This window comes from Globicephala melas, chromosome 5, assembly GCF_963455315.2.
Source record: "Globicephala melas chromosome 5, mGloMel1.2, whole genome shotgun sequence".
Taxonomy (NCBI): Eukaryota; Metazoa; Chordata; class Mammalia; order Artiodactyla; family Delphinidae; genus Globicephala; species Globicephala melas.
Genome location: NC_083318.1, coordinates 118,021,873 through 118,036,506, shown reverse-complemented (window position 1 = coordinate 118,036,506; position 14,634 = coordinate 118,021,873). Strand labels below are relative to the sequence as shown.

At 44.3% G+C, this 14,634-nt stretch overlaps 1 protein-coding gene across 3 annotated transcripts in view; it reads right to left on the bottom strand.

Moving 5' to 3' along the window:
• Nucleotides 1-14,273, bottom strand: part of RNF150 (ring finger protein 150) — a 288,285-nt gene extending 274,012 nt beyond the window's left edge. Inside the window, exon 1 of one of the 3 annotated variants that reach the window (XR_009564065.2) lies at nt 13,756-14,251. Coding sequence is in view for 2 of the 3 variants with exons in the window: in XM_060299737.2 (XP_060155720.1) it covers nt 13,756-14,251 (496 nt within the window). In the remaining variant the exon portion in view is untranslated. Of the gene's footprint in view, nt 1-13,755 lie in introns of all 3 variants that reach the window. The other 2 variants (XM_060299737.2, XM_060299738.2) reach the window with 2 other exon arrangements.
• Nucleotides 14,274-14,634: the final 361 nt, after the last annotated feature.

The window sequence follows — 14,634 nt, the reverse complement described above, 5'->3', positions numbered from 1 at the left end:
TTACTTAAATTGTTCTGGTGGTGAAAGTGATAAACTGCAAACAGGAAACACAGAAGAATATACTTGCATGAGTCAATGAACTGCAATTATTTTAACACGCCAGTGACAGCATGTGCTGTTCCAGTATCTTAACCTACTCATAAATTTCATTTTAATGCCAAAAATATCACTTATTCTGGAATGCACAAACTGTGCTGTAGTAATTATGTGCCACCTTTTCAAAGACTAAATACAAAAATAGCAAGCAAGCTCATGGTTATGCTCCGGTTCAAAATGAGTTCTCATTAGCTTCACTAAAGAAAATGGCTTGTTCTCTTCTTACCTACGATGTAATGTATTTTTCACACTCTAAGTTAATGAAACACAAAAGTCTTTTTATGAGTAAGACACTAAGATTTACTTAATATAGTACCTCAATAGAGAAGAACATTGATTAGTTTCAGACAGCAGTAAGCCAAATTATGACTCATTTAGTTTTACCAAAGAGAGTAAGACTTTCTAATTTTAAAGGATCGGGTTTTAATTAGGTGAATGGCTTTTCAATATAGTCCCAGAGGTCAAGAAGATAGAAGAGACTAATGACTTTTTAATCTGCAGACTTTGGATTGTAATAAAGCATCGCTTCATGACTTTTCTGAACATGGCCCTGTGTGAGAGGAACACTGACCTCTCCTGCACAGGTCTAGTGTTTGCAAGGTGAGCCTTAGAGATGCTGATCTGTCCCTTGAAACATTTGGTCTAAACTCCAGGTACCTCCCACCAAGTGAATGGCATCCAGATGGTCATGATTAAGCAGAACAATTAGCTAACATGACCACAGATGGAGAGTCATTCAAGACACTGGTGCTAGTGCCCAGTGTAACCGGCTGGGTGTGGACAGCGTCTTCCCTCAGGAAGCTCACAGTCTAGCAGGAAGGACAGCTAGGTAAGAAATTAATCTCAGTGAAGTGGAATCCATTTCATATAATAAATGCATTTAGGAAAGGAAGAAAGAACAAAGTAATGATACAGTAGATGTACTTTCCATAGAAATAAGCTCAAACTGATAAGGATAATATCACCTAATTGCTTCAAACTCTCTATGCATGTAGTTTATCAGGGCTAAAAAGTAAAGGCATGCAAGTATATAAGAGATTAAATTCGTTCCAGAGCAAACATCAACTGCTATTAACAAACAACTATTGTAACCAATGCCTCTTATTCTGACTTCACAGAAAACTTGACCTTTCTGTTACAGTTCTCTCATTGCCCGAAAGGTCACAATTTGGCATATCTCACTGGTCATGTGCTATTTACAGAGACAGATTCATTTTAAACTATACAGGTAAGGTTTACGATCAACCTCTAAGATTTCCTTCTAGAGTAACACTTGGGTCCCCTTGGAGTATCAGGTCTACCAGATGCCCATCTCCCTAAAAACATCAGGCAGCACTATGTATGTCCAGCTACTTCTTTCATATTTCTTTCTGTGTTTGATAACAGCTAACTCCAAAGGACATTTCTATTCTATAATCTGTAAAAAGTCCCCTTGCAGAACCTCCAAAGCAAAACTCCTCAGAACAGAGAAGCACTTGCTTGTAGGTCTTGGGGAGTAGGCAACTAGGTCTCAGAAACACTGGTAGGAGAACAGGAAAAGATCTCAGGATATAATGACTCTCAAGGGTCAAGTGTGGGTTAGAAAGTAGATGAATCCCTCAGCACAGGCCCAGCAAGAATCGCTCTGCTGTGCATAGGAGAAGAAATGAAGTTTGTCATCCCTCAAATTAAATCTTGCCTTCAACATAAGGCAAATAAAAAGTATGGAATATAAAGTCATTACTCCATCCCTCCAGTGAGTGATGCGCCTGACAACTGCGGATGGGTTCATATTCTATCATTCACTAATCCATTCATACTTTCAATAGATATTTACCGAGTGCCAGGCTCTCAGAATACAGCTGTTGACAAGACAAGAACCCTGTCCTTGTGGAGCTTACATTTTCACAGGGGTGACAGACAGTAAACAATTAATGAAAGATGTAATATAACAATTTCAAGTAGTGATAGTATGAAGAAAAATAAGGGAGGGTGAGGGAAGAGAGGATAAGTAGCAGATGAAGTTTTTAATGCGGCCACGGAAAACTCTGACGAAGGGGCGACGGAGCAGAGTCGGCAACGCTATGGAGGGGTGAGCCAGGTGAGTATCTGAGGAGAATCTGCAAAAATTGAGGGTGGTGCCTGGTAACTCTCCCTGTTCACAAAAGTAATAAAACCTCATGATTTTATAATTACCTTTTGTTGGAAGATATTTTCCTCAGGGTACAGGAGGCATAGAAGCAAGCTGAATTTTCAAAATGAGTTGGTTAAATAAGGGAGAAATAGATAAATGTCTCCCAGATAGTCTCGTTTGGGAGTCATCCTCACATATTTCAGATGCATAAAGAGATATCTGCTGTGTGAATAATAATTCTATCCAAAAAGTTGAGGGGGAAGAGGGTTCCAAAGGGCCTGAGATAGCAGCAAGTTTGGTGTATTTGAGGACCAGCAAGGAGAAAAGAGGGTCTGTAGGAGGGTGAGAGGAAGTATGGTTGGAAAAGAGGTGGACAGAATACAGGGGCCAAATCAGGTCACACCCTGGGGGCTACAGCAAGAACTCTGACTTGGTCCAAAGTATGATGAGACGTCCCTGGAAGATGTAAGCAGAGGAGTGATGTCCTTTGGTTTTCTTTTTTTTTTTTTTTAAGTGTGTTCTATCTGCTATACGGGGAACAGATTGCAGGGGCAGGAATGGGAGCTGGACAGCGGCTGGAGGTGATAGCAGCAGTCCAGGCAGAGATGATGATGGCTGGGACTCAGTGGGTGCTAATAAAGCTGGTAAGATGTAGTCCGATTCTGAATATGTTTCTTCTGACAATAATGAGAGTGAACATATATTCGATGCTCAGAGCTGCCCCTTTGCTGCGTCGTGTAGTGTAAGAGCTCATGACAGCTGTGATAGGGACCCGTGAGGCTCATTTCACAGGTGGAGGCTTAGGTGAATCACATGGTTCCCGAGCTCCCGGGCCCTCTCTGCCCAGCACGAGCCCAGTTTTTGCAGCTCCTATACCACTGTGCTCACGTTCTGGAATGGTGGAATCTCACTCTTACCAACTCAGTGACGTCAAACTTCTATCTTGAGCCCCACGTTGCTTTCTGTTTCCCTGACAATCGACCCAAAGGACAATTGGGTACCACAATCACCTTTTTCACCACCACCCTTTACTGCCCCCCAAACTGGGTAATGCCAACCTTGATGAGCAAAATGGGGTCCTCCCTACTTGGGAAAAATACCATGGTACTGCTACCTCTTCTGCGAGAGGCCTACGATCAAAATAACGAGCATTTAGCCTCTCAGTGAAAATTTCAGCCAGCAAATTCAATGTAATTAAAATGTCCAGGCGTTTCTGACTCATTATTGTGCTCTTTGCCGGGTTTACAGATGTGTACTTTCCTCCACTGGCTGTGTTTGCCATTTGTTTGTCTTCGTGCTGGTCTCCAAAATTGGGCGATTATTAGTGAGTCAGTAATTCATGTCCTGAGGTAATACTTAACTGCACCTACTATCAGTTTTCATCGTTACAATGAACACATTTTAAACGTCTTTCTTTTCATGGAGGATTTTGATATCGTCAAAGGAAAAAGTACTCTTTCTTAAATAACTGAAGAACCACGGGATAGAAGAACCAGAGGAAGACTCTGGATTCACCCAGCGTGGTGGCCGTCAATCCCGGCAGCACCTCAGAATCATCTGGAGGGTGCCCTCCCACCACCAGACAAATCAGAATCTCTGCAGGTGGGACCTGGGAGTCTGTAATTTTTAAACTCCCCAGATGATGCTCACGTGCGACCAGGATGGAGAAGCACTGATCTAAACCAAGTTCCCCTCCAGGAGCCTCCTGCTTGTCATGTTGAAATGAAAGAAAACCAAATGAAAGAGACCAGAGAGGGGAAGTGACTTGCCAACGGTAAAGCCAATTTGAGGCAGAACCGCAACTGAAACCCAAGTTTCCTAATTCCCTGTTCAATTTGCACTGAACATCCCCAAGACACAGAAGAATCGAGGGGAACAGTGGGGGTTTCACCAACTGCAATCCTGATGATTCTATCATTGAGGCTTTTTTCCTCTTTTGATTCTCCACCTTCTGTGCCAAAGCTGTGCCAGGACCCTGCAACGGCACTGTCAGCTGACAGATACTCTTTCTCCTTCAAAGGACAGCCATACTAGGGAGTGAGCGTATAACTGAAGACATCACTAAATGGGCTTGAAAAACAAGACAAAACAAAACAAAACGACCCTGCTCTATAGCTACACATGAATAGCTTTTGACTTACTAGTGCCATATTCAGGATCTTGATCTAAGAAAGTAATCACGGAGATGCACCGATTTTTAGGCCCATACAGACATTTACAGCAGCGCTGTTTATATGTAGGGGGAAAGTAGAAACATCACAGAAACGTTGAGGAAGTTTCAACACGCGCCATTAAATTTTAAAAAGCTACGAAAACCTATGCAATATATTCCCAGTTTGGTAAAAGTAAATATGTAACCACAGAATGAGAAAAACACTAGAGTTTAGTGGGTGAGTGGTTGAGTTATTGAGGTTGTCTTCCTCCCGTTTTAAATGTCCCATACTTTCAAAATTTTCTATAAGGCATATGTCTTTCATTTTAAAATATATGCTCACATATACACATATGTATTAAAGTTACGGGACAATAAACATATGCACAGAATTGTATTTGGTTACAAAATTTTTGGATACCCTGTAACTTCTGCTTGTTACTGGTATGTCTTTTTTCTCCTGAGTTGAAGGGCATGAACAAGGCTCCCACTTCATGTCATATTCTACACAATGACTCAATTATTTTAACAGGAGACTCAAATTAGAATCTCCCTGACCTCATTTATATAAGTCAAAAGCTAAGAAAAAAATGTTAGTGTCATGAAATATTTTTTTCATGAAATTAGAGACTAACATGTTAACGTAGTCCATCTTTCCAGTCTTATTTAACAGATCTTAAGATTTACTGAGCGCTTTCCATTTCCACCAAGGACCATTCTAGTCTTTGGGAACTTTACCATGAACAAAAACTGTCTGAAAGCCTTGCTTCTTGTAGCCCTTACATTCTGGTCGGAGGACACATGCTAAGCGTAAGTAAAATGAAGCAGGGAGAGGGGCAGGGTGTGCTGGGGATGGGAAGGGGGAGGTATGCTGCTATCCAAATAGAGTAACTAGGAGTGCCTTAGTGATGCGGTCACGGAGAAGTGACCTTAGAGAGGCACAGTCCTTCGTATCTGGGAGAAAGAACATTCCAGGCCCCTTGGTAAATAAAGGAGAAAACACCTTGATAAGTAAAGGGGAAAACATCTTTTCTCTTCCGCTATTCTTTGGGTCATTTGGAACTACATGCAGGTGTAGTCAGTTCATGGTTACAGAATGGCCAGGTGAACGTCTTCTGTAGAAAATCGGGACCAGGGAAAATAAATACTTATGGGTAAAAAAAGGCATTTGTATAGGTTCACTGACAATACCTCTGAAAAACCTCATGTGTTTGCCTTTTCAATAGTGCTTACATGGACTGTGTGTGTAAAAAACCATTTATGATGGAGAGATAAGAGGCTGCACTGGTTAATAAGAAAGAAAACGTTTCCTGGATCTTACCTAATATATGAGCTCTTTATATATCTTTGCCTGGAAAGAACATGAATAAGCCATACATTTAGTGCAAAAATACTTTCTTTTTTCAAATCTATAGCATGAAATATATGTCCATACACTGAATATGGAAAAGCCTGACAATCTGATACACGAGCTTTAATTTTATGACAAATGATGCTTATTTCTACCGAAACAGATTTTCTAAATACTGCTATTTCATGGAATAGATGAGATTTTTTAAAAAACATGATACTTGTAGAAACCAATTTATAACCAATGCTTTTGAAGCAGTAAAAGAAAATTTTCCTCTCATCTAGAAAAATAAAAGAACTAGATCTAATACTAGTCATTAATATTTTTACTTCAATCTATAAAGCACACTTATCCCACCACAAGTTAAACTGCCAAGTGATGAACCCCTCAAAGTTTAAAATAAAAGATGATAGTATACCTATAGACAAGGTTTCAATTTAATAGAACCACCGTAATTGCAGCTTCGTAGAAGAACAATAACACAGCACAAGGCAGCCTTATTTCTCTGGATTTTATATCACCACAAAATCCTCCAGATCTGAGATAAAATGAAAGTCAAATCCTATTCAGGTTAACTCAAATTTAGCACCTCTCAATTCACGTGATCAAATACACAGAATTTCAGCATCACTTCAGTCACTCAGTAATAAGTGAAGGTCCTCCTTTGAGTATATACAAAATGAAGTATCTCATCTGGGGATAAACTGAAGACTTTCAGGGGCTATCAAAGTATTAAGTTCTTTATATACCAAGTTTCATGTCCAAAAATGCAACAATAAAGGTCAAGGTCTTCCTTTTAAAAAGTTGAGACTGGTTTCTCAACAAATTAATATCGCATCAGAAACATAATCAGTCCTTTCTCAAAAACTAAAAGAATAAGTTATAGAGTCCTGGGTTCTTTTAGAATCTTTCCTGATTTCATGGTCATAAAATTCCTTCCTTTTTGAGAAGCCAAGGGATTTTTAAGAACAGAGGCATCAGGAGAGATGAGGATGAGATTCTTACTAAAGATTAGAAGATAAAGGTAGGATTCCTTCCAAATCCCCAGATACATATTTCTATGAGCTGAAATGAGTAAACAAACCATACAGTATCTTGGTTTTTTTTGTTTTTGTTTTTGGCTGCGTTAGATCTTCATTGCTGCGTGCAGGCTTTCTCTAGTTGCAGCGAGCGGGGGCTACTCTGTTGCGGTGCGCGGGCTTCTCATTGCGGTGGCTTCTATTGTTGCGGCGCACGGGCTCTAGGCATGCAGGCTCAGTAGTTGTGGCTCATGGGCTTCGTTGCTCTGCAGCATGTGGGATCCTCCCGGGCCAGGGCTTGAACCCGTGTCCCCTGCATTGTCAGGCGGATTCTTAACCACTGTGCCACCAGGGAAGTCCCCAGACCATACTGACTTACATTGTCCATAATGTTATTTAACACTGATGTTGAATTATGGCTTTTAATGACAAGAGCCTGGAGTTCTTGGCTATTAGATATCTGCCTGCCGGTAGAGAGCCAGGTGAGGAGGTACAGTTTAGCACCAAATAAATAAACAAATACTAAGTGAGGCGGGTGATATTGCTTTGGCCTGGGAGATTAAGACCAAGCATAGATAAGTTTTCTATATGTATCTTAAGAGGGAAACGGAATGGAAACCAAGGCTGTTGCTAAGAAATGTTTCTTAAATATCTAAACGATAGAGAATCACAAGCTCTCAGGCTTGGGGAGACCCTTCTGTCATCACCCATCAGAACTCTGGGCATAAATCCTGTGATCAGTTTCCACCTGAATGCAAGAGAAAGCTTCACCTCCCAAGAAAACCTCTTCCATCTCTCAACAGTTCTAACTTTATGAGTTTTTCTCCCTTTACTAAAGCAAGTCTGCTTTCTATAACTTCTCCTCACTAACCCTAGTTTGACTCCATAAAGCTGAGGTTCCAAATACATAAGCCTCAGGGTTGAGGCCAGGGGCACATAGGAGCAGAGCTGGCCAAGAGCCAGGCCATAAGTAGTGATGGGGCTTTGGGCCAGGTAATGGGCACACTGTTCACCTAAACCGCCAGCCACTGCTCTGCAGGGACATGGGCCCCTGTCATCAGATTTTCTCATCAGAAGCCAGAAATTTGTATTTCAGTAAAAATATCCTGGGTTTTGAATATATAAGGAATAAACTGTGGAGTTCAGGCAGCTCTTAGAGCTCAACTAATTCACACCTTTCATTTTATAAGTAAGAAACTGAGGTCCAGAATAGAAAGTGATGGACCGAAGCCAAATGGTTAATCAGAGGTCAGTCTGGAGGAGAGCAGCCCCAAACACAAGGTCCCATCTCTCCTGTCGCAAAAATGCAGGCTGCAAGGCTTGTTTTTTCAGCTTAAACATGGTTTGTCTTAAAGAAGAAAGGAGATTAAGAGAGAAAAGCGAGCTACCTCTTCCAGTTATGAAGGAAGAAAAAGGCCCTTCAACCAAAGTGCATTTGGGTAATAGATGTGCTAAAGTATTCGGAAATGGGCATCAGCTTTAGATCACTTCCTGTCTCCATTATGAAGTCATTACTGTCACAGCTAGTCTGTATAGTATCCTCTCAAGTTGAGAAAGTATACGGGGCAGCAGCTACAAGCAGAGACTCAGGAGACACTGCTCAGGTTTGCAAGCCTGGCTCCATCACTTACTACCGGCATGACCAAGTCACTTCCCCTGTCTAAGCCTCAGTTTCCTGGACAGCGCCAACCACAGTACCTACCGCTCAGTGTTATCGTGAGAATTAAATGACCTAATACACAAAGTGCTTACAACACGCCTGACGCAGAGTAGGCACCACACAGGCAGAGGGCTACCTTCTGCTGAAGAGAGGTGAACATATTACTTAAAGGAAAATGTAAAACAAAACTGCACAAAAATACTCTAGAAAATATGAGTCCTGAAAAAAAAAATTCTAGTAGCTAGTTCCTTTACAGAGGTTAAGGCAAAGGTGGACTTCATCCCTTAAAGTCAATGTAGCGTGAACTCACGAATTAAAATCTTAGCACCCACTTACACAGGAAAGAGCCTCAGTACATCTACGTGTTCTCCTCAAACCTTGGAGAAGGTCCTAGAATACATGAGATATACTCCATCTTGGGTTCCTCCTCGCCAAAGGCTGAGCTTATTTTCTGAATAGTTACTGCAACCATCTCCTCCCTCGCTCCATCTCTAAGTTACTATTAGGAATCCAGTCTCTCAAAAGTTCTTCCTAGATGTTTAGTTTCCTCCTTTCCCTTTAACTATGTACTAGTGAAAGATGAGAAGATAGCACACCACACTCTTCAAAAAAGGAAAAAAAAATATGCATCATTTCTTCAACATCACAACTCAGACACTTAACCACCTCCAAACACTTACTGATCTACCATGTTTATCATATAAATATATGTAATCCATATATAGATACATCTCCTATTGCTCTGATGAGATTTCAGTTTAACCCAAGAGAACGCACAAATGCCACAGGAGAATCCTCAAATATTCACCAGCCATCAGAGGGAGCTGGGACACCCTGTCTCGAATCACAGAAACCACAAAGAGAAACTGGCACGATGGCTCTGGTGTCTAAAGCAGGAGAGGGTCAATACAGAGCTCTTTCCTAAGGCTGCCAGAGCCTCGGTGACCCCCGGGGTCTGGTGATCCATGCAGGAGCTCCTGTGTGTCACTGTGTACAATGCCTATGAGAATTAGCATGTATTGACGGCTAGGTGCCAGCTACGGATGCAAGCACTGTACGTGTGTGAACTCATTTAATTCTCATACCAAACATCTCACAAATGAGGAAACTGAGGTCCTGAGAGGCTAACCTGCTCAAAGATCCACAGTGAGGAAGTAGCAGAAGCAGGACACAAACTCAACGGGCTGGCGAGAGGCTAAACGGCTAACTTACCACTTCCCAAAACTGCCTCTAGAAATGGCTGCTATCACTTCCCTCACGGTTCACAGGCATCTGACCAGCTCCAAGGAGATGGTTTAGATCTGGCTGCTTTTTTTTTTTGTGGTACGCGGGCCTCTCACTGTTGTGGCCTCTCCCGTTGCGGAGCACAGGCTCCGGACGCGCAGGCTCAGCGGCCATGGCTCACGGGCCCAGCCGCTCCGCGGCATGTGGGATCCTCCCGGACCGGTGCACGAACCCATGTCCCCTGCATCGGCAGGCGGACTCTCAACCACTGCGCCACCAGAGAAGCCCGGGTCTGGCTGCTTTTACCTGTACCTGGAAGTGTACTTCTGGGGCTCTCAGGTGGAGGCTGGATTTCTACATAGCTTTTTACTCAAGCCCTCCGGTTGCTCTTTCACAAAGCCAACCTGGGAAGAAGTTCTCTAAAGCACGAAAGATGCAGTTCCTCACATCCTTTTAGAGGGGACATATAAAGTCTCTGGTCCATGGGCTTTATTTTTCCTTCATAATTGGAAGAGACAGATCTCTTTTCTCTATTAATCTCCTTTCTTCTTTAAGACAAAACGTGTTTGAGCTGAAAAAACAACGGCGAGCAAGGGAAAAAGGAGAAAAAGGAAAAGCAGAGGAAGAATTAATATTATGTTAAAAAGTAACTGTTAGTCCTCGGAAACGCAAACAAAAACGGCAATGAAGACACCACCTCACAACCACTGGGAAGGCCAAAATCAAAGATAGAGAACAACAAGTGTTGATGAGGATGTAGAGAAATGTTCCACCTACTCAATGTTCCTCCTACACTGCTGGTGGAACTGTGAAATGGTGTGTTTCTTTGGAAATCAATCGTGCAGTTCCTCAAAAGGTTAAGCCATACAGTTGCCGTATGACCCAGACTTTTCAGAAATTTCACACCTGGCTGTGTTCCCAAAAGAAATGTCCACACACAGACTTGTACATGAATGTTCACAGAAGCATTATGCATAATAACCAAAAAGTGGAAAGAACCTAAGTGTCCATTAATTGATGAATTTTGAAAATGTGGTATAAACATAGAAGGAAATATTATTGGGTAACAAAAAGGAATGTAGTACTGAGACATGCTACAGCACTGACAGACCTTGAAAACATTACGCTGGTGAAAGAGGCCAGTCACAGAAGAACACATATTACTTGATTCCATCCATATGAAATGTCCAGAATAGGCAAACAGAGACAGAAAGGAGATTAGTGGTTAACTAGGGCTGGTATATTGGAGAGTAATGAAGAGTAACTATTAAGGGCCACAGGGCTTCTTACTGGAATCAGTGGTGAGGGTCCTCAACTCTGTTGGCAGAGGAAAAGCCATTAAACTGTGTACTTTAAATGAGTGAACTGTATGCTATGTGAACTCTCTCTCAATGGGCTCATATTTTTAGAGAGATTTAAAAGAAATGGTTACAAACTAAAGCTACTAGTCTATCCCAGGATAATCTGTGTCTTTGTGAATGAGAAACCATAATTGCAGAAGTGTCAGAAACCCAAAATCATAAGCGGGAAAGGAAAAATCAGAAAGAAAGGCTCTATGGAAAGGGGAAGGGGAAATGATTTCTATTTAACTGAATTTCAAGATAGTGGGTGTGTTGGGGTCACATCACCTGAAATGCATAGATATTACACAGTGGGGTGCATAACACTAAATTCAGACTTTCTCCTCACCCGAAAGCTATCAGTGCTGAAAATAAAGGATCTAGAGGAGAGGTGAGATTTTTTAAAAATGCAAAGGCTGATGTTCACTTTTTGGAGACTGAAGTAAAAAGTTCACAAGTGTAAGGATCCTCTGTTATATTGCATCCCATGTTCACAGAATAAGAATATTTGATTAGCATCTAAAATGTACACCATTTCCTAAGATAAATTTGAGTCACAATTCTAAATTCAACTAGAAAAAGTAAAGCCTTCACATTCTAGAGCTAAGTGTAACATACTGACAGCCAGACCAGCGCGGGCACTGGTTCACATTCAGGTAGAAAGAGTTAAAAGTTCGCCAAGCCACCCTGTCATGGATCTCCTTATAATGAGACTTTAGCAGAAATCAATGCAATCTATGACTAAAGTGAATCCAGTCTCCTAAAGTGGCAATACACCAAAAGATAATATGGAAGCCTCACGGCTATTAGCAGATACGTTAACACATTTTTGCAAACAGAACAGTTAGTAGAGAATTTCCTTGACATTTTTTTAGCCTAACTTTCAAATTATCACCAAGCCCTTTATTTATTCTCACTACATCTTAATCAAGCATCATTTGTGTGGCAAATCAGCTTATGGCTTCCTTTAAAAACAGGCGAACCATTAACTGACCCAATGTGTTGGCAGTTCTTTTTAGACAGGAATAAATGATGCCTCTTAACTTTGTGCTCCAAGCTGCAGAGTTTGATTTCACGCATATGCAAAAAGAAACATTTAAAGGATCCTGCAAAGTCAGCTAACAATCTTCTGCGAGTTTAAAGAACAACAATAACAAAAACCCTCCTTCACACTCCCCCCACGGAGGTTTATATATTAAATATGCTTTTAAAGATACCTTACATGACTTAAAACGCTCTTTCCATAGTCCTCCAAATCCTTGACTGTCATAAAGTTTCAATAGTGCTCTTATGACTCAAGGTCAGAGTACAGTCTTTTCACTTACAAAACTGTTGAGCTCAAGAAAGTATACCAAATGTTCCTCAGTGCTCTATCCTAACTTTTCCAAGAAGTTAACTGTCCCTTCCTCCTTTTCATGAATTAGTACACTGCATTATCTTTGGCCCCTGTGTTAGAAGCACTGACCTTTCCCCACTCCACCTGTTTGCATTAGGGTTAACAAGTTCCTTGTCTGAAACAGCTGGTGTTGACTACCAAAGGCGAACCCACTGTACATTTCCCTAATAGGTGACATGAGCTCTGGGAATGAAAACTTGTCCCCAGAGAATGCACCACCCCCCAGGCCAAAGCCTGGTACTCCATTTCAGTAGCATTAACTGTTTTTCTTTAAAAGCCAGATTTTGGTAATGTTTTGATTCGGTGACTCCAGTCAGAAAATGCATCTGTCACTTCCACTCCCTCCTTCTCCTTCCGGATGCCACAGCCTCAAACCCAGCAACCCCTCTGGGGAAGGAGGGCAAGGTTCTCCGGACGCACAGAAACAACAAGTAACCCTGGACTCAAGGAGGCAAGGCTGCTAAAACGAGCTGGTTTTGCTGACAAGCCTGGGGAGGACTTTGTTGTTCCTACCACGGAAGCACTGTTATGTCAGGCATACAGGGAAAGAGCGAGTTTTAGGACAGTCATGGACTTCTCATCCCGGCACCCTGCAATCACTACGAAAAGCTTATTCTTTCTACCCTGAAATCTTCTCGCCATAAAGAAAACCTTCATCATATTTAACCTCCCAAGCGGGCAAAGGATAATGCAACACTGTAAAAGCAGGCATATCTTTACGGCCACCATGCTCTTGGTGGCTTTTTGAGGATTGTTACTCTTTATCATCGTGCCCGCCTGTCAGCTCCTCCGGATGACAGCTTGGCAGAGCACAGGATTTTCGGTATTATTTATGACTCGCGTCAACCCAGCGGGCGGCGCGGGGCGGGGTCGGAGGAGCGGTACTCAATCTCCCACGAAGAGCTGAAACCCGACTTGAGCAAGTCGGCAGTGACGAGCGCCAGCACCAGTAACCCTACCCGCCTCCTGATACACAAACGCCGGCCTCAGGAGTATACCTGATGCACACACCCAAGTGAAGAGCTGAGTTATCAGATCTCCCGGTTCCAAACAGGTGCGGGGCCGCTCACTGGCCGAGAACAACATCCGAACCCTACCCCCCACACCCCACCTACCAGATCCTCCTCGGAAAAGTTAGCCCCCCTCGGCCAACCTTCGTCCGAGTGGCGCGATGCTAATTGGAATGCATTCTCTGGTGCCCCCAATGCTGTTAGTCCTCTCTTCTTTGTAAACCCCACGAAGTGACGCAGAGCAAAACTTAGTAGGTCCGAGGAACAGAGACGCGTCTTTCGCAAAGCACGGACTTCGCAGGAAGGCGCTAGGAGGCAGGCGCTGGATCCTTCTCGGCGCCTCCATCCTCCTCTGGCTCCCCTCCCCCGCCCCGCGCCCGCCGGGGCCGCTTACCTGCGTGGGACATGGTGATGGTCTCGTTGTTGTTGGAGCCCACGTTGAAGATGACCACGGCGGAGGCGTTCTGCAGGAACGCGTTCCGGATCTTATCCCTGTACGTGCAGTTGCCCTTGGGGATGAGGGCTATCCAGTTCTTGCCGTGCGCCGGGGAGGCGAACTTGGTGTTGGGGTCGCAGGCCAGGCGGTCGTGGGCCGAGCTGGCCATGACCACCTCCCCGCGGGCGTCCTGCTTGGGCGAGTGCTCCCCGTAGCGCCCGCACTCGGTCTTCTCGGTGTGCAGCTCGGCGGTGGTGCCGCCGCCGCCGCCGCCCGCCGCCCCGGCCCCGGGGTCCGGCGCGGGCTCGGCGTAGGTGATGTTCACGAAGGCGGTGTACCATTCTTCCTTCTCGGCCACGGTGAAGTCCAGGCAGAGCAGATGCACGAAACAAAAGGAAAGCAGCCATGTTGAGAGAGCCAGGCTGCGGCACGCTTGGATGAGAGACATTGCCATCTTTATCCGCCGGGGCCCCCTCCCCGCCCCCGGCGCGCTCCCCCCGCGCCGTCCCTCCTCCCCAGCCCCGGCCAACGCCGGGCCGGCCGCTTGTCCTTCTTCTCCTCCTCCTGCTCTTGCTCACTCCCGGGCCCGAGGGGCCGCGGCCGGGACGCGCAGCCGCCGCGGGGACCGGCTTCCGAGCGAGCGGGTGGCGCCGGCCCCTTCCCTTTTCAGCCGAAGCACGGCGGTTGCATCTCGCTTCGCGGGCGCCGGCGGGCCGCGGGCGGAGGGGGCGCTCCGGGCTTGCGGCGGAGTCCGGCTGCCGAGCGTCCTGCTCCTTCGCCCGGCTTCTCCTTCTCTCATAGGGGTGGCAGGGGGCCCGGGAGCGTGCGGGGTGGCGG